Source organism: Callorhinchus milii, unplaced genomic scaffold (genome assembly GCF_018977255.1).
Source record: "Callorhinchus milii isolate IMCB2004 unplaced genomic scaffold, IMCB_Cmil_1.0 Scaffold26, whole genome shotgun sequence".
Classification (NCBI taxonomy): Eukaryota; Metazoa; Chordata; class Chondrichthyes; order Chimaeriformes; family Callorhinchidae; genus Callorhinchus; species Callorhinchus milii.
The window spans coordinates 6,923,038-6,944,098 of NW_024704767.1; the positions used below are offsets into that span (position 1 = coordinate 6,923,038).

The window sequence follows — 21,061 nt, forward strand, 5'->3', positions numbered from 1 at the left end:
CTACTAGAACGGCAATTATAAATAGCCCTAGATCAAACATATTTTGCTGTGCGCAATTGGCTGCCGCGTTCGCCCACAAATATACAGTCAATTCACTTTACAGTATATTCTGTGAAGCGCTTGGACGTCCTCCCGACGTGAAAGCGCTATATCAAATGCAAGGATTATTATTATTATTATTTATTATTTTCAACAGAACTTCACACCTTCAATAATTTTAGACTTAACAGATAACACACATTTTACTTGAGCAAATTCTACCTTGATGATGGAAAGGGAAGAGGTGGAACATCATTGTTGATTCCATCACAGTACCACTCGAGAAATGATCGCAGGTGCGAAAAAGTGCTTTCTTCCAAATCTACACAGTAAGGTCTGTGCCAAGCGACAACTTGCCTGTCAGAAATGTTTTTAAAAATTGTGTTGATTTAAAAAAAAATGTACTGACACTCATTATCAACTCTCAAACTCCATAGGGCAATTTTTTCTTATATAAGGTATAAATTATTTTCTGACCTGTCTCTGGGTAATGCTGTCCAGGCTAAGCTATGTGACGTTCCAGCAGAAATCTGTTGGCAGGCTACTCCATCCAATCCAATCACTTTTTTGGGCTTAGTTATTGGGCCAGTTGAGTTTCCCTGGCCACACTGCCCCATAGAATTATTGCCCCAAGCGTACACCTCGTTATCTAAAATAAAAATGCATCATATAATTAACTGTATACCTTCTTTAAATAAGCATTCTTCATTTTACACGATGATTTCATTTTACAGTGATATTCAAATGATGGAAAAGTGCAACACAACAGTGAAAGTCACAAGGGGTGACTCTTCATTCACATTTTTCAACTGCAGAATTTTGTAACTTTCTACCCCACTCCCACGCTGTACTAAGAAGTCCCAGCAAATTTCACACACACACACACAAAAAAACTTTTAAGTGTAGCTATCCAAGAAAAGTAAACAGCAAACAATATTGGGTGTTATTCAAATTGCGAATAAGACGCTAGTGTGGCAGAGCCTATACAAGAATGAGCTGCAGTGGGCCCAATAATCGTATTACTCCTAAGTTTCCAAATATTTTTTAAAGAGATAATTACGATTAATATGTTGGTCTAGAATTTCAATTCCTGATTTGTATCTCACCATGTGAAAGTGCCAAACAATGGCTGTCGCCTATTGAAATGTCAACTATTCTTGTGGTGGCCAGCTCCTCAATCAGCTTGGGTCTCAAGGCAGTAGCTTCTGAAGAGCCACAACCGAGACAGGCACCACAACCCCAAGCATATACCTACAAACAAGTGAAATACAGTGATCATTACAATACTGTAAAAATATTTCATAAGATACAAATTTTGAAAAGGTAAAACAAGACAACTTTTATTTTTCAACTACAAAATCACTTTATCAATACATTTTTAACAACGTAAATGTTTTGACTTACATCTTTTTAGGTATTTCCAACATATCTGATCAAATAGAGGATTGCTACATAGGAACATAGGAATTAGGAGCAGGTGTAGGCCATTCAGCCCCTCGAGCCTGCCCCGCCATTCAATAAGATCATTGCTGATCTTTTAACCTAACTCCAATAATAATTTGTAATTATTATTTCAATCAAGAGGATAACACAATTGCAATTACAAAAAAGGGGATGTTTGGTATAAACTACCTGTCCTGTTGATGTCAAAGCAAGTGAAGATTGGCTCCCAGCACATACTTTACGAATGAACATTCCTTGTAAAGCTTCAACAATTTTTGGCTTATAAACTCTGTTCGTATCACCGTGACCAAGCTTGCCTAACAGGATGAAGAAAACAAATATTAGCCATGACAAACATTAGCTACGATTGCCTGAAGCACACATAATGTTTAACTATTTTCCCCAAAAGTTTAGTCACACTGTCACATAACTGAACTGCTGGGAATATGGAAGAAAGATGACCCCATTATTATTAACCCCACTCATTTTGACAGTGGAGCTCATGCACTTGTTCAAAAAAATGCAGAATTAAACAAACAAACCTAGAGTATAGACTTAAAACATACAAAATAAAATTATTGTCTTAGGCTAATGTTAAAATGCCAATGCTGGGGGCTGACTGAAACAAACCACTGTGGTATTTCTAAAAGCATTCCTTAATTTAGGAATGGAACACCTTTGAGAATACTGCCACCGTATCACGAAAAGGATATCCATACGTTTGAAATCATGTACGATTTCAGAAATGGGTATTGCATTCAAAAGCTTTTATTTCAGAATGATTCCGGCAATAGCAGAATAACTTACCATTGTCACCTCCTCCAAAAGACCACACTGTTCTTCCATCTTTAGATAATGCGATGGTATGTGAGCTTCCGCAGGAAACCTCGCCTACATTGCTAATATCCTTCACCAAAGTCGGAATATTACGGCTGTTGCTATCTCCATGACCTAAGAAACATAAAATGTAAAACAATTTAAAATTGTTTCATCGGAAAGCTTTCTTTACTTTGTAAGACACCATAAATGTCACTTTATTAGTACCTTTACAGCATTCCCTGTCCTACTGGTTAAACCTCCCCATCCCACCCAGTGCAGGCTAAATTGGATAGAACCTGTAGAAGCACAGAAACAATTGTGCGTATTCAAACACAGTATCAGCAAATTGTTTTGTAACTTTAGGTTTTCTAGCCATCATGGGAAAGATCTGTACAGGCCAGCAAGCTGCTAGAGGTACCAGAATAAACCTTTTAGGTTGTTGCTTCTATTAACGTTATTCCCAGGAGCGAAATCTTTAGAATTCCAATGGGAAAACTAGAATTTACAGGATTTGCCATATATTAAAAAAATCTTCATTTACTTTATTAGTTATTTATTATATTTGTTTCTTCAATGTATTGGAAGAGATACCTCTTGCAACACAAATTTAGCATCTTTGCCATTTGTACATAATCCAGCAATTGCCAATATGTTCCAAAAATGTTAATGCCTACCTAAACGCCCAAAGTCTCCCTCTCCCCAGGTGTACAATTCTCCATCTTCTGTGACAGCAGCACTGTGTCTATAGCCAGCAGATACACACACAACTACCTTGAAAAGAACAAGAAAACATTTCAATTAATCTTAGCAGAGAATTGCCTATAGTATGTACTGTATTTCACACCATTTAAAGTTACTATGATTTATTATTAAAACATAGTTAACAGTTTTAAAACAGAAAGATCCAAAATAGAATACATTGTTCAATGTTGAAAGAGGAAACAATAAAAAACTAATACATTCAAGATGTGCCAATTTAGAAACTAACAAAACAGATGATCCTGACAAAATTAAACACTCACTTTTCCTTGCAAAGGTCCTTGAATAAGTTTGGGATATTTTTGTGTAGAACTGTTTCCATGTCCAAGTTTTCCATAGTCACCATCACCCCAGCTGAAAACTTCTCCCTCTGTAGTAAAGGCCAAAGTGTGACCATCAGAACCTTTTGATGAGGAAATCTTTTTGATAGCTCGATGTGGTTCAAATGTTAACTTTTTTAAGGTTGACTGATTGTTTGAATCACCAAGACCAAGTCTCCCATAGCTTCCTTTACCACAGGCCCTCACTGATCCATCAGATGAAATGACAAATGTGCAGTACTGTCCTGCTTCAATCTAGGTGGGAAAGAAACGAAAATCATGAAACTTCTTGTAAGTTACAAATACTAAACAAGAGAAAAATCATAGTACAGTATATTAAAAGGTCATATTATATATAGAACATTTATCCAACATAATCCTTGCAATTGATGCAATACCTTTCAAGTCACTATCTCTGTGTAAAGGGATTTACTGTACAGTATATTTGCTGCATTTTGGAAGAATCATTAAATTAACATATGCTTAGACACACAGATTACATTTGACAGCAGACTTAAGAAATCTGCCTCAGTAGCACATATATTTCTATATATCCATACAATGGAAATATTTTTTTCCTTCACAATATTTTTCACATCTTAAGTACTTATAGTATTGCTGAAGCCACAGATTCACATAGTTGAAAAAGTTACTGCCTTAGTTACATTAAGCCCATAAACTAACATTCGTAAAATGCATCCATTATTCCAAAATATTTAGAATGAGGTGGGGAATAAAATAAAATAAAGCTATTCTACTTACAGTCTGAGCATCGGCAAAACTTGAAGCCAATTTTGGTTGGAGAATTTTCTCCTGCGTGCCCTCCACTAGCTGATGACTGCTGTTACTGCCCCAGACATACACTTCACACGTTTCCGATAACATGGGAGCATCTCCACTCTGCAAACTATCAGGACTTGCACATGTTCTGGAGTAGTCTGAAGCCATTCGACAAACCTAAAACCATTTTAAGCAAAATAATCCAATTAACCTAAAACGTTTTGGAGGAAGAGAGAACGGCAGTAGCACAACTGCCAACTCACAATTACAAATTCTCTACAGTGTAAATCAGTTGCAGTTTGATATAGCGCCTTATCATGTCTTCGAGATGTATCAAAGTGCTTCACAGAATATACTGTAAAGTGAATTGACTGTGTATTTTGTGAGCGAAATAAGGCAAGTACAAAATAAGCTCTCATTTTTTTTTAGAAGCTGTTACATTTATGAAAATAAACTTTGCGGCATATAAACACCTCTTCAAAAAGGCATAAAGCCGCTTCATATAGAGAGCACAGCCCATCAGGTGTCCTAGTAGGTTCTCGCCATTGACTTCTATCGGCTGATGAACCCTGTGGAAAATTAAAATCAAAACAAACAATTAAAATCTACCAAATGAAAAGTTAACCAAGTTGGTCCAAAAGTTAAATGAAGTAACTATGAAGATAATCATCAATAAACAACAATACTGGTGAAATGTTATAAGTGCTAATAGTTACATCAAAGCACAACAATCTAAGAAATAATCATACAAATGGCAGATAAGCATTAAACAATCCTTTTTAGAAAAAGTAACATTTTATAGCCTTCTCTTTTTGAAACAAGAATTATTGTTTCAAGGAGCAACATTTGGATTTATATGAACTTTAAACAATATGGATGTTTATACACCACTGTATGGTAAATCTAAATTAAATAATGTTTCGCACCAAATGCATTTTGTTTCCTACAGGTCATAAAATGAACCAACTGTTTGAACTATAACAGGGCGACATTCCACCAGTTGGTAGCAACATAAGATGGTAACACGCCACATACTCCAGTGTTGCCCAATTTTATTGACCTTGGCAGCACGGGCTTACAAAGGAAGTTTCTACTAATAACACAGACAGTCACGGTCAAAAAACACCATCCAAGTTGAATGAATACTCCAAAATTGTTCAAACTGATAAATTTAGGGAAGAGAAGTAAAACAAAACTAATTTAACATTAGTTCGCATCGCACTATACACTAAATACATTCCAGACTAAATACATACCAAAGAGCGTCTCATCTGCAGGAGAATGTTCATGAAGCAGTCATAACCGATCATTCCCTCTCGGCTTAAAGAAAGTTTTGTTTTCTCCATAGTGCTAACAACAGCTGATGCAGCCAAGGCCATTTCTATCCATTCCAGAAGGTATCTCAGAGAGCCACGTTGTGCTGCAAGTCCAAGCAACAATTCTGAAGCTAGTCTTCGCCCCAAATTATCTGCTCCTGAGCTGGGCATAGTAACTCCTTTTAGGAACATTGTCACTTGGGATAAGCAATCCAATCCCATTGCTGGAATTTTACTTTCATTTGCTAAAGATAATGGTGGTAATGAACTTATTACATCAATTGCAGTGTGAATAACATCATTACAGAGATTCAAGCTTGGAATTGGGGAAGGCACCATCCAGCTCTGTCTTAATAGTGCAAACAATAAACTCAGTCCAGTCCGAACCCCCATCTCTATTAGAGCATCTGTACTGGATCTCGGACGCTCACTGACAGAATGAATATCTGTGGATCCAGAGCTACTTTCAGGCGAATGTTGTTGCTGTTTGACTTTACCTTTATCATGATATTTGGTGGAAAGTGCATAAAAGATGCGCTGTAGCACCAGTAGTCGCTTCCGAAGTGCTGCTGCAAATGGGGAATCTGAACAAACCAACTTTGCCAGAGCCAGCTGGCTACTGAGGAGAGCATCTAGGTAGTGTTCCTGCTCATCGCTAGAGAGGGACTCGCGTTCAAACTCGGGCAACTGGGGTCCCTTAAGGCAGAGCACCTGCTGTGGCAATGGCACCACCTCCTTACTACTGGTTAGCTTGCTGTACAAGATAGAAACACCCTCTCTTGTGGCAATGGACTCACTGTCCTCTGTAATCCAGGAGCTGTTGAGGTGCTCTAACCATTTTAGCTTCACCGGTGGGATCATTAGAGCCATAATGGATCACTTTATTGCCATCAATCCTAAAATATAGAAAGGGAAACCATTAGTCCTATAACAAAACAAATGCTAGTTCAACAACAAAACAACAACTCGTCCTGATAAATACCTTGAAGTACTTCACAGATACAATAGGGAGCAAAGAAAATGGAGACTTGTATTGACCAAAAGCATAATAATAATCGTGGCATTTTATATAGCACCTCATCGTATATTTGAGATATCTTAGAGCAGACCTGAATAATCACAGAATACACTGTAAAGTGAAATGATTGTATATTTTGTGAGCAAAATGTGGCAGCCAATTACGTGCAGCAGTGTCCCACAAGCAGTCGTGGATTGAGTGATCAAATTATTGCTATTGACAACATGGTCAAAAAGGGTTTTTTTTGCAGCTAAATAGGGAGAAAACATGGCAAAAAAGAGAGAAGAGCTTAAGGCTCTAGAACTACTGATAGAACAGAGGGAATAAGCAAAATAAAGCAAAAAGTACAAGCAGTTGAGTAGGGCTCAAAGAGGTTCCATAGATAGGGAAGGCCATATAGGGATTTGAAGGAAAGAATGACGATATTAAAATTGATCCATTGGGATACGAGAGGTTAGGAGCTTGGCAAGAATGGGAGTAATGGTTGTGTGATGATCGGCTCACGGAGCTTGGTGCAGGAGGGGACATGGGCTGCAGACCTGAATAATCTACAGCTTGTGGAGGGAAGAGTTGGGAAGTCTAGTGAGCAGGGAGTTAGCAAGGTCAAGCCTCTTTACACCAAATGTTTTGACAGAAGGTAAACCCATCTGCTTTCTTTATGGTGGCCTATCAGTGTTGCAATGTGTTGACAGACAAAAAACTTCCTTGGTCTTCATTGGGTAAGTGCAGTGCCATTTGACATTTCCAGCAACTGCCTTTGCAGAAATTCTCACAATGCCCAATGAAAAAAAACTAAGCTATAGTTCTCTTTGAAAGTCCTTCTGGAAAGTACACACAGTATGCAAATGGGATTGTTATAAAAGAGCCTCTCACTAAGTCTATGAACAACACATCAAAATTACACAAAGCCATACACCCCACCATTTTCATGCATTTTGTTTATTTGTAGCTAAACAAAGTTGACTTTCTAAAAAATAATACAGTGGGCCAGATCATACAGAACAGAAGTACTATAATAATTTACAGCCTCTCAAAGAAGATACTCATTCACAAGGCTTTTCAAAAGACTCAGCAGGCACACTGCAAATAAAGAATACAGATTGTGACTTGAATTAATTTGAGATAATTCTAAGCAGAATACATATTTGGCAGAGAAAACTTTACTCATTTTTTTCTGCAGTATAATGGGGTAATTATAGACTATGGACATTATTTATGTAAAATACAGTGTGTACACACACATACACAAACCACAACTTGCCTTATACTTTCAGTTTGGCACAAACAAGTGACTAAATAGTAAGTTAACACTTAAAATTGGTTGAAATCCCCCAATGGTCAAGACAATTTAAATATATGGGATCTCCACATTGTTTTCCTCTTGCAGACATGTAACTACTTGTGCCAATATATTCCTACACAACTCCACGTTTATGTCAGTCTGGCACTGTCAGTAGCATTCTTGCTGCTGAGTCAGAAGGTTAGGGGTTCAAGCCCCACATTGAAAAATTTAATTCATTTATTGTATTCTAGGCTGTTTCTGTAAAATTTTAATTGAAGTGACTAACTCTGTTCTAAGATATTTATAATCCAAATATCTAAGGCAATGTTTTCCACTAAAACACGAAGGTAGCCTCCCCATTCTGTGTTAGTTCTCAAGTGGGCCTGAGCGCTGAATAAAATGAATGCATTACCTGCATTAGAAAATGCAGGGGGAGGGGGACAAGCGAAAAAGATGAGCGAGAGGAAGCACAGGAGGATATAATCAAACTTCAGTGCCAGCAAATTGGAAATATTTATAGTTTCAAAAACAATTAACAGTACATTATTATTTTTTGTAATTTCAAAATATTTAGTCACAAAGAACAGTGTTACAAATTCAACGCAACATTCCCTGACAAGGACTGACTACTTAAAACACAGGTAGACTGCAGTGTGCATTCCAGCATATCCATGGTTAAGTGACACATATGGGAGGCTTACTTTCACTTGTCGCTCTAATGGACCTGTAAGGCCAGATCACAAGAGAAATCTAGATGAAAAAGGCCCTTCAATCTTTCAATTACCATCATCCTTTTAGAATCCAAACCCTACCATCCATCTTCCCATTACAGCATCAAGCTGAATCTTAAATGAGTCCTAGATCTGCAGTCTTGCAATACAAAGTCCAGAACATGAGACAATCTTAGAATTGGAGCTAAACCAGTTGAGTGAAATTAGAAATAATTTTTCCCTACACAAAAGGTTCTGCATTTGTAGATTTTGTGTCACCTTAAATCTTTGAGAGGGAGATAGGCATTAAAGGATATATGCTGCATTGGCAGGGAAATGGTATTAACCTGCTATCAGCCATGGTCTAATGAAATGGTGGAAACATACTTGATAGGCCAAATGGTTACTCATTTTGCCATTAATGCCAAACTATGTTCTGTAGCTGAAACTCCACGCTAGATATAGAATGCATTACAAGAATAACATAGAGGAACTCAGATTATATCAAACTTTCACTTTCTATATGAACTTTGACAATGTTTTTCACTTGGCAGTCTCCAGGCTATTCATCAACCTATAATTATATATATCTTAAGATTGTGAGCAGTCTTCATTCACTTCATTTTCAGCACAATTTCATTTATGGAATCAGAGCAATTACAGCATAGAAGGAAGCCATTTGACCCATCAAGTCTATATGGCTCTAGCTACCCTACTGGACCTGTATGCTCTAATTAAAATATTCATTTATTTTCTGAATCCTTTTTATATTGTTTCCCTTCAATGATTTTTCCAATCCCTTTTAAAACTGGTCAACCTCACAAGCCACATATAGCAAAGCGTGCCATGGTCTTAAAAACCCTCTATGAAGTTTTCTTAACCTCTTCCAATAACAATCTGGAAGTGTATGCTCTTTGTTTATTCACTAACCAGCCAATATGATCTTTCACAATCAAAATAACTAAAGCAACTATTATTATTATTAAAAATCACCAATATCTGTAAATTGGAAGTTTTGTTTTGCTTTCTCCAGCCTACAATATATCTGATATTGAAATACGGTGAATTGTATTTGAATGAGCAGGACTGCTCATCATCTAAGAGTCCCTACACTGATCCAAACCTCTACTTGAAACAAGCACAAAAATGCTTGTATAGCCCCCCAAAAAAAATCATAGATAGTTCAATTCATATTCTGGTTTGTGATTTGTAAATCTAGTTGTAAAAATGCTACTTTAAAAGCTTGATGTTGCAACCGGTTAGTTTTTTTTTTACAGGCAGCATTTTCTTTTAAAGGGCCTCCATCCATTTTAAGCAGTTTTGTGACATATGAAATACACCAGGCCAATAGTTGCATAGTACTAATGCATAGAAGCCAACAGTGACATCATCATTCCAGCCAGATATGTCCTTTCTTGACTTATTTCAATATGCAAGCAAACAAATTGATAAATAGCCTTTGAAACAGCACAGGCATGAGTAATGCCACACCAAACAATAATACTAATCCTTGCATTTGATATAGCGTTTTTATGTCTTCTAGGCGTCTCAAAGCGCTTCACAGAATAGACTGTAAAGTGAATTGACTGTATAATTGTGGGCGAAACGAGGCAGCCAACTGCACACAGCAGTGTACCACAAACAATTGACGAGACCAATTTTTTTTCTTGAAGGATTATCATCAGGCGTGTGGAGTAAGGAAACTTGTCCAAGTTTTCGCTTTGCTGGGAATCAAACCCAGGTCCCTTGCTTGCGAGGCGAGTGCTGTAACCATTGAGCTACAGGACTCCTGACACTCTATTAAAACATTTGCCTTGCTATCACAACAGAGTCGATATATGATCAAAATAGGAAAAACCTCAAGAATCCACTGTCCCAAGAGGTTTTGCTTAACTCTACAATAACATTGAGGATTTTTTTTTAGTACTGAAGCAGCAATAAAATCAGGAGGTCAAACAAATACCTGAAAATTGCACGTCGCACATCTCAAATCCCATACATTATGTAAGTAAGCAATCAGAACTATAATAACAAATCTTTCTGGTGTCCACAAAACACATGGGCTAAGTGAAAAGTGCGATATTCAGCGCACATACATACATACATACATACGTCGGTTACGATTCATGTACCTCGCAACGGTTAATTACATTAGAATAAGCAGTGAAACGACTGTCCTGACCCAAGTATGTCTTGGCAACCTAAAACGGATGAAGATGCTTGTAAATAATTCAACTCAACAAAATAAAGAATCCAACAGAACCCTGATGCACATTAACCTTGACTATTCCTAACGTGTTTAATGTCAACACATGATGCCCAATGCACACGGCTTTTTCGTTTGGGGGTAAGACTTGAATTTGGGGGTGATTCCTGAAGGCCGGATGGGTTTGAAAGCTCTGGCCAGTCACACTAACAGAAACACCTACACACGTCTGTAAGAAATTAAAACACAATCAGCGTGTGTGTTTTCATGTGGACCCGAGTTATTAAAGGACGTCAAAACAGCCAGGTTAGTTGAACAACATCCAGAACAATTTCCCCCCCACCACCCCAAAAAATATATATATTCTGGAAACACGTGCAAATTTTGAATCGTGTAACCTGTCTTAACGCTATGTATCATTCCTCTGAGGCCAACGCAGATTAGTATCAGCACCAAAGCTCACATGTATCACCTTTCTATATATATATAATATATATATTATATATAAGATACATGATATATATATAATATATATAATATATAAACAATCTAGTCTAAAAGACATCTGCAAACGTTATTAAAACCGACGTCCCCCAAATCAGCTTTATTTCAACAGGAAAAACAAACAAACAAACACGAAACAGAAAGGAGCAGCAAATATTATTATTATTATTATTATGATTATGATGGTTATTATTATTATTATCTGCAATAGGCGTGATAGAAAACAAGACAGCCTTGGGTGGGGGTGGGAGACGTTTTAAAGGAGGAGAGGAGAGAGAAAAGAGGAAAAGAAAGAGAGATAGAAGAGAAAGAGAGAGAGAGAAGTGCAATGGGAACCGAACCCTCCCCTCACTCCCTCCTCCTCCTCCCTCCTCCCACCCCAAAAAAAAATAAAAAATAAAAATAGATTTAAAGGATTTTTTTTTGGTGGTTGGTTGGTTGTTTTTTTTAAAAAAAAAGGGCACGTTGTCGGGCAAAAACCGACAACGTGCATTTTTTTTTCTTTCTTTCTTTCTTTCTGATAATATTATGTCATAGGTAAGACATAGAACAAAAAAATATAAATATCTTTCAACGCGACGCGACGTGAGGGAGAGAGAGAGAGAGAGAGAGAAAGACATGGACGAAGAAAAATATAATCCCGAGGACGGAGAAGGAGGAGGAGGAGGAGAAGAAGGCGACGACGACGACACCACCACCACAAACAACAACAACAACACAACAACAACCACCCAACACGCAAGGCCAGGCCTGGAAAACAGGGCAGCCATCATCATCATCATCATCACCACACACACACACACACCAGCCCTCGCTGCTCCCCCTCCATGAGGCAAATAAACCTCCTCTCTCCCCCTCCCTCTCCCTCTCTCCCTCCTCGTGTTGCTTATCAAACCCCATTCGTCCTCCCTCCCTCCCTCCCTCCCTCCCTCCTCACCACCCGCACCCCCACCATGTCATACTCACAGCTTGTTCTGCCTCTCTCTCTCTCTCGCTCTCTCTCTCTCTCACACACACACACACACACACACCCTCTCTCCCGCCCCTCACTTTTTTTTTCTCTCTCTTCCCTCTCTCTGTCTCTTCGCCGCCGCCGCGCCGCCGCCGCGGGACGTCAGGGGTTAAAAGGAGGCGGGGCTACCGGCCACCCACATCCGGGTAACTGCAACGGTTGGACGAGGAGAGGGGGGGGTTGTGGGTGTGTGTGGGGGTGTTTGTGGGGGTGTGGGGGGATGTTTGTGGGTGTGTGGGGGGGTGTGTGGGGATGTTTGTGGGTGTGTGGGGCTGTTTGTGGGTGTGTGGGGCTGTTTGTGGGTGGGGGGTGTTTGTGGGTGGGGAGGTGTTTGTGGGTGGGGGGGGGGGTGTTTGTGGGTGTGTGGGGGTGTTTGTGGGTGGGGGGGTGTTTGTGGGTGGGGGGGTGTTTGTGGGTGTGTGGGGGGTGTTGTGGGTGGGGGGTGTTTGTGGGTGGGGGGTGTTTGTGGGTGTGTGGGGGTGTTTGTGGGTGTGTGGGGGTGTTTGTGGGTGTGTGGGGGTGTTTGTGGGTGTGTGGGGGTGTTTGTGGGTGTGGGGGGTGTTTGTGGGTGTGGGGGTGTTTGTGGGTGGGGGGGGTGTTTGTGGGTGGGGGGTGTTTGTGGGTGGGGGGGGGTTTGTGGGTGGGGGGTGTTTGTGGGTGGGGGGGGGTGTTATTGTTACGTTTCTGGATATGGAAACACTAAGTATTGCTTTATGAGGCCCATAGACTTTCCCAAATAGGGAATCCAGCCCACGGCAGCCAAAAGGTTGGACCCCCCCTCCCTGTTCTAAGATGAATGGGGGGGGGGGAGGGGATTAGACATTAAACTGAGGCCTCGTCTGCCTGTTCAGGTGGATGTTAAACATCCCATGGCACTATATGAAAAGAGAATTTCTTCCAGTGTCTTGGCCAACAAATTCCCTAAATAAATGCGTTTCGCCCACAACTACACCGTCGATCCATTTTAAAGTATATCCCTGTGAAGCGGGTTGATATGTCTCAGCGATGTGATAAGGTGCTATACCAACTGCAAGGATTATTATTATATTCAATGCCAGCCCGACACGTCTTGAAGAGCTTTGCAGTAATGATTCGAGTGTTAAGGGGCCAATGCGGCAGCAAATTTGGACGCACTGATGTGCCACAGACAGCAGGGAGATAGTGAATGGTCAGTGTAGCTACAGGATAGGGTGTCAGGAAAAACTCCTCTCTTTTCGAATGCCTAACATCCACGACAGAGTTTTAGTCTTGACCTTTGTGGTCGGACAACCAAATACAATTTTTGTGATTGAATATTTCTTGATGCGGATGACACCCAACTCTGTCTCTCTGCCTCCACCCTGAACTTCAGGACTATTGGCGTCCTGACCGACTGCTTGTCCGACATCAAGTCCTGGACGAGGGCCAACTTTCTCCAACTCAACGTCAGCAAGACTGAGGACCTCCTGATTGGCTCGCGCCAGTGCCTCCGCACTTCAGGCGCTGGCTGCATCAGCCTTCATGGCTGCACACTCAACCTCACTAAGCCAGTCAGGAACCTGGGTATCTTGTTTGATCTGAACTGTCCTTTCTCCCCCACGTCCGCGCCATGACCGGCACTGCCTACCACCACCTCCGCAACATTGCCAGACTCCGCCACTGCCTCACCCCTCAGGCTGCCGAAACCCTCACCCACGCATTCGTCACATTGAGGCTCGATTACAAGAACTCCCTCCTCATGGCCTTCCCAACTCTTCCCTTCACACACTGCAAATCATCCGAAACTGCAGCTCGTGTATTCTCACGCGCCAGGCTCCGTGACTCACATCACTCCCACCCTCGCCCGACTCCACTGGCTCCCCATCCCCCAGAGGATCGAGTTCAAGATCCTCAACTTTAAGGCCATCCATGGCCTTGCCCCCTCCTACCTCTCTGACCTGCTGACTCCCTACCAACCTGCCCGCTCCTTCCGTGCATCGGGCTTGGGTCTGCTCCATGTCTCCCACCCGACCCGCCCTACCATCGGTGGCCGGGCTTTCAGCCTCTCTGCCTCCACACTCTGGAACTCCATCCCACGGTCCCTTTGCCTCGCTTCCTCCCTCGCCTCCTTCAAGGCCGGTCTCAAGACCCTTCTCTTCGATTGTGCCTTTGGTCTCCCTCCCATCTCTCTGCCTTCCCTCACCCCTGCACCACCCCTCCCTCATGCTCAGGCCCCGACACCTGACTGTTCAGCGCTTTGGGACGTCTTCCTGACGCGAAAGGCGGTCCGTAAATGTAATTTTGTTGTTGTTATTTTGTTGATTTATGTCCACATCATAAATATTGCTACTCAGTAGTTAACGGAAACAAAATATTGATTTAACACAGACTTAACTAGATTAGTGTAACTTCAGGGGAATACTTCTGGCCATCAATGCTTTAGAGCGAAATGGGAATGTATACAAACAGTTCTTCCTGTACATTTCACCTAACAATTGGGGGTGGAAGAGTAACTCCCATCTTTGAATAAACGCCACCAGGGTGTCATTGTATTTTCTTTCTTTACCACAAGAAAAAATAATTGTTCCAAAGAAAATGAGTATGATTTCTGATGTATTCAGAGGACAGGATCTACAATACACTGTACATTATGATAGTACAGTCATTTCAGTCCTTTGTGCTTCATTATCGGACAGGACATTTTGATTACAAAAATACATGTTGTAAAACATAATTTGACATGTACAAACACAACTGACATAATTATAAAAACTTGTCTGATTCTTCCTGCTTATTCAGACTACTACTAATTTTTAGAAAAACAATTACACAAGAAGTCTTATGGCAATCTTTTTGTTTGATGTGGGAAACGTTCATTTGTGTAATTTGTCACAGTATCATAAAGAAGGGGCACTAACTAGAAGGTGCACATTCTACTGAAATAAATTAACTAAAAATATCTTCAAAAAACACACTGAGTGTATGGTACCTTGACTTTCATAAAATGTTCCCTTTAAAATGGGTCACAGCTCAAAACATCCACATTTAGATTGTATGTGTCAGGGATTTCTCTAAATACAAACATGTATTCAGTTGGCAGTGTACCAGAGTGCTAAAGATCAGGCTTGGACAGAAGCAGACTTGCTAGCGCCAAAAAGCAAGTGGTAAAGAACAAAAAGCTACAAGGCACAAACCTAAAACAGATTTAATCAATTAAACATTTCCAGGCAATATTTAATAAAGTGTATTACTCTTCATACTGTATTAAAAAACATGTATTGTGTCCTTCCTTTTCTTAAGGTCAACCTAAAGTCCTTACTACTCATTTTGGATCTATTTCAATAATTAACTTTCACATTTTGGTCATGTGAAATACATTTCAACAGTTAATTGTTTACTTTTAGTTCAGTTTAGTTAAGCAACTGTTTTATTAGGGCAGTAAATTTCAGGAACTTAATAATCCAATTCAACCTAGATGAAATTCCATATTATGCTTTTAGTCAGAACCTGTCAGCAATCATTAATAATCTATGATATAAAATCTTACTGCAAACATTGTTGCTCAGTATAATGTGAAATATTAAAAGTTGTCTTTTAATGAGAATCAGTCTTATAAAATGAAAATATAGCTGTGCTGCACCCTGTGAAACAAAGTTATATTATTAATTCAGTAAAAGGATAAGAAAAGAGAAAGTTTTACCACAGCCCAAACATTTAAACTTAGTGGTGATTTTATATATTCACCATCAATTCAGGAAACATTTGTATACATTTTGCCCACAAAATATGCGGTCAATTCACTTTACAGTATATCCTGTAAAACACTTTGGGATGTCTCGAAGACGTGATAAGGCACTATATCAAATGCAAGGATTATTATTATTAAGTCATCATTTGGAATTAAAATTCTTTTTGATTTACCTTTTTAATTAGGAAGTGATAGGCAAATATTTTGCTGCTGGAATCACTAAAAAAGATCTTTACCTTTAAAAATACTGTACCACTTCTCAACATGGTAAGGCCCCAATGATAGATATTTTCCGACACCTGGTACTGTACAGTTGGTACAAGATCCTCTGTCAATGAGTTAATTGGACTAATTGGTTAATGAATTTTGCAATAGGTGGAAATGGGATCTATACTTGGCCTAAAATATACTTGGCATGGTCAGCCCACTGTTGTGGATCATGGGGAAGGACAGTGTAGTAGGCTCAGAGCTATTCTTGGCCTAAGCATACAAGTCATCTGATTTATAAAATAGGTTTCTAGGCAATTTCTGATGCGTCATCTCCTTTCAGCAGATCATGTAAATTTTCTCAGATTTCCTGTTTTAAACACAGAAAAAGCCTCAAACATGCACTTCACATCAAATACACAAGGGGGTAATGTTGCACTAGTTTCAGCTGACAGGTCCTCCAGTTCATTTGTGGCCCAAAATAATCCCCAATATGTACAATTACAATGTAATCCTTCGTAGAATTACAATATTCAAATATTTTAAAAAACTTTTGGTGTTGGTAAGATTCATTTGAAACATTTTAACACAGTTTCCATTTGAGTACACTAAACAGTCTTTGACTACAACTATATAAGAAAGTAAACACGAGTTTCCAATTTGATACAAAATGAGCAAATGTAAACGATTTTCTTACTGACTTTATAATTCCCACTTCCTTATCATGAAATCTAAGTAAATGCCTCGTTTATGTTAGTTTCCAATGCAGTGAGCTTCAACATGAGATCATTAAAGTTTTAATAGCAAAGGTTTTGTTCTGAGTTAAGTGTGGAGCAAACCAGCTGATGGTCTTGAAAAATATAACAATAATAATCCTTGCATTTGATATAGCGCTTTTCACGTCTTCTAGACAAAGCGCTTCACTGAATAGACTGTAAAGTGAATTGACTGCATATTTGTGGGCAAAATGCGGCAGCCAGCAGTGTCCCACAAACAGTCGTAAATTGAAGTGACCAATTTATTACAGTTGTTTTTCTTGAGGGATTATCAGGCGTGTGGAGTAAGGAAACGTGCCGAAGGTTTCGACCTGCCGGGAATCGAACCCAGGTCTCTCGGTTGTGAGTCCAGTGCTCTATCCACTGAGCTTTTAAAGGGAGCAGGGCTCATTTTTACTTATTTTTTTTAAAGTTGCAGCAGCTTCTGCTCAAAGTTGTACCATTTACACAATCAAAATTCAGATTAGTGCCATCCATATAACAGCAAATTCAAAATTTATTATTCAGATGTGTATCATTAATTTTTGATTGGCTACAGAATACTTTTAATTTTTTAAAATTGGCTGTCCTCAAACACAGCGATCCTACACACTTCCCATCTAATGTATAATTTATACAAGGGCATCATTTGCTTACATGATTGGTAGAGATGTACATGCAAAGTTTGCAATTCTTCTAATGGTCCAAAGATGATTTTTTAAAAAAATCTAAAAATTACAAAAGATGAATTTAATGAAAAAAATGGGAAGTTTTTCTCCTCAGAATCTTGAGCATTTAGTTCTGAATCTGCACACTGCATCAAGTTCTAAATCCTCAATCCTACTCAGTCAGGTTTAAGTCCAATTATCAAGAGATGGCTCCCTTGAATTCCCAATATTATGCAGTTGTGAGAAGTTAACTGAGTTTTGAGTGCTCACTGCTCAGTACATCCAAACATGATCCACGTTCTGTAACTGAGAAACCTGACCTGAATGGTCTAACAAATGGTATGGGGCATCACATTGGATTGCTGGAGGGATGCAGTTGTGAAAAGGGGAACGGAATGGATGTGATGATGTCCCCAGTTTCATAGTGTGGATATTCATGTCTGGATTTACAAATAAAGACCTGCCACTTAAATGGGGTAACAGAGGGAAGTCTGTGCTTTCAGGAGAGAAAAAAACTAGAGGGGCAAATATTCAGGAATACATTCATAGTTTAACAGTTGTCACAAACCTCCTATTTGCCATCTGAGAGGACTCCAAGCAGAGCCTGGAAACAGAGTGCAGATCTTGTAAGGCACAGAAGAAATTTAACAAAAGTTACGTAACATGTGCCATTCAGATGATCAAAATCATAATGACAATAGGACGACTTGATCTGCTGGTTTAGTCAGTTGTCAGTGTAGGATGGCATAACGCACAAGGTCTGATCTTGTCGAGATTCTCTCTAATATAAAATCAGGGTTACATAGCTTAGTACACAGAGTTAAAATGGGTCTTGCATGCTGAAAGATAAGTGTGTCAACATACCAATCTGAAGATATTTCCACATTTACCACAAGGATTATTTTCTGGTCAACTGCAGGCTGACGGAAAGCATATCTTTATAATTGATGAATGCCTCCACAACCTTACTCCTGAAAAGAAAGTCCTTCAGCTGCTCAAGCCTTAGGAATGTGTAGCAGACATTTCCTGCCCACATTCTTAAATGGCAATGTCCCATGAGTTCTTTATCATGGAGCAATATCATTTAAAAAATATTATCAGCATTATGAAAACAAAAAGCATACCAAACTTCTTTCCCTGGAGAAACAAAGAAAAACAAGTTAAACATTAGCTCAACTGCAAGAAAAGCACACTGAATTTCGTCTCATACCCTTCATAGGATTATATTATGATGTGTAGTGCCTGGATTGTATATTTCCATTGATGTAATAAGGGAAAATGGGAATAGGGAAACTATATAGGGTTACTCTGCACCATTTTCTACATATAGCAAATTTGACTTTGTGAATTAAAATACCTAATGTTCAATTAAGGATAAAATAACATAACATAAAAAATATTAACCGTGTATAACCAGATGTGTTCAATAAACTTGATAAGGGGAAAAAATTATTCCCAGCAGTAATTTATATGTTAGTTCTGTACTCAAGCCTTCATGTTCTGTGCTTGTAGAAACATACAGCATTAGGAGAAGGCCATCCAGCTCTTTAGCCTGCTTCAAAACATACCACTTCAGATCTACAAATCTCCCCGCCATATTTCTTTAATATTTTGCTCTAAATATCACAACAGTTGTCCATCTTGCATTCCTGTTGCATGATTTACATTGAAGATTACTATAGAATATAGGTTTGCAACAGTTCATGAACATCACCCATAGGAAATATATTTATAAAGCTGAATAAACAGAATGAACCATTGAGTTCAACCATTGCGTAAATGAAAAAGCAAACTATCTCAATTTATCTCATAGTTCCCTATAAGATACATTCATTATACTTTTCACTTTGCACTTACAAAAGATTAGATTAATTGCCATTTAGTGAAGCAGAATTTTAAAAAATATTTGTATTAGCACTGAACTGTACAAATGGGATGTGCACTACTTCATAACCATAAACCCATTTGAAAGAACCTTTTGGCTAAATAGTTTTAAACTAAAATTTACAAAGTCAAAGGTTTCACTGCTGACTATCAAATTGTCTGCTGCTTTATTCCTGAATAGATTTGCTAAAAGCTGGGACTTAAGAGCTTAAATAATGCAATTATACTTTGCTCTTGTTTTCTTAGTTTGTTGCAATTTGGTAGGAGAACTTAGTTTGGGGGAAATCAAACACTTTCCTCTCATAAATTAAATACACCATGAGAAAAACAGATGTCCCACAGTCTCGTAAGGTTTTATGTTTATCAATGGAAGTTTTATATTTTTGTAATCAATCACAGACTTCCATTAGAAGACAAGTTATAATTTAATTTAAGGTAAACGATGAGTAAAATGTTTTTCACAAATATTTGGCTGCACAGAGCTGTACCATGAGAGAGATCTACTTTGTTGTCCCTACCGTGGGAAACTCATATTCAAAAGCTAAATGACACTAACTAGACACCCATCAAAATAACTGTACTCCATCACTGATTATTGAATAATCTTCAATTACACACATTTCATAAATACAATACAAAATAGATCAAAGTACTTGTCTTTTTTAATTAACGTGAATCTGTTATGTTAAAGTGACAATTTTCCATGACTACTAAAAACATACTAAGTTGGAAACCCCCACAAATCTAATTTGTTCTCTATTATGAAAAGATTATCTTTTAATTTCCTATGCTGAATTATTTAAAAAAAAGAGTTTCGAGCAAGGTTTCCGCAGAGCTCTGGGGGGAAAATTGGATCATCTTACTTGGTGTGCAAGGTATGAAATGAGGGAAATATTCCGCTAGCATAAGATCATGGATTGAAATCCTACCGCACTACATTGGATTGCTGCCCACTTCAAAAAAATCTACTCTCTTTGGCAGGTCAATGGCTCCAAATTACATCTCATTCATTTGAGGTCACAGATTGAGCCAAACTAAAGTGAACATTTAAAACCACAAGCTAACGTGGTATTAAATATTCACTGGAAGGTAGGGACAGAGATCTTCCAGATGAGATCGGGAAAAAGAGACCTCTACATTTGACAGGATAGGAACAGGGATTTCCCCCTCCACCCTCATCATGGAGTCGGGAACAAAACAATGCCCATATTATGGTGATCGGGGACATATTGTCTGGGTATATATAGGATTGAAGATTGCTGAAGAGGATCTTCTCTGGCATTGGCTAAAGTATGTCAACCATGCCATCTGTTCCCATAACAATTCTAAGTTAAGATATTTCCCACAATTGACCTGCTTTCTCAGCTTCAGTCAATCAAGTCAATAATGTTCAAATCTGCTGATTCCTGGGCCACGGAATTGCACAATGAACAATATTTTATCATGTAAACTTCCCACAACATGTGGAAAACAGCAGCATATGTGGTATCAGGATGTAGACAACAGGCATTAGTTGCAAGTGGTCTTGGAACATCTTGGGACGTTCTCCCGACGTGAAAGGCGCTATACAAATGTAATCTTGTTGTTGTTGAACATTTAAAATCACATTAAAATGATAATCAACACATATCCA

General features: G+C 38.9%; 1 protein-coding gene across 1 annotated transcript in view; it reads right to left on the reverse strand.

The window, feature by feature from the left end:
- herc1 (HECT and RLD domain containing E3 ubiquitin protein ligase family member 1) overlaps nucleotides 1-12,194 on the reverse strand; it is a 64,022-nt gene extending 51,828 nt beyond the window's left edge. Inside the window, exons 1-11 of the mRNA XM_042344121.1 lie at nucleotides 12,163-12,194; nucleotides 5,417-6,372; nucleotides 4,634-4,729; nucleotides 4,143-4,337; nucleotides 3,324-3,635; nucleotides 2,976-3,072; nucleotides 2,290-2,433; nucleotides 1,672-1,799; nucleotides 1,146-1,290; nucleotides 517-688; nucleotides 262-396 (exon numbers count right to left, since the gene is read on the reverse strand). Coding sequence (XP_042200055.1) covers nucleotides 262-396; nucleotides 517-688; nucleotides 1,146-1,290; nucleotides 1,672-1,799; nucleotides 2,290-2,433; nucleotides 2,976-3,072; nucleotides 3,324-3,635; nucleotides 4,143-4,337; nucleotides 4,634-4,729; nucleotides 5,417-6,346 — 2,354 coding nt within the window. The 5' untranslated portion in view covers nucleotides 6,347-6,372; nucleotides 12,163-12,194. The remainder of the gene's footprint in view (nucleotides 1-261; nucleotides 397-516; nucleotides 689-1,145; nucleotides 1,291-1,671; nucleotides 1,800-2,289; nucleotides 2,434-2,975; nucleotides 3,073-3,323; nucleotides 3,636-4,142; nucleotides 4,338-4,633; nucleotides 4,730-5,416; nucleotides 6,373-12,162) is intronic.
- Between the last annotated feature and the right edge of the window lie 8,867 nt (nucleotides 12,195-21,061).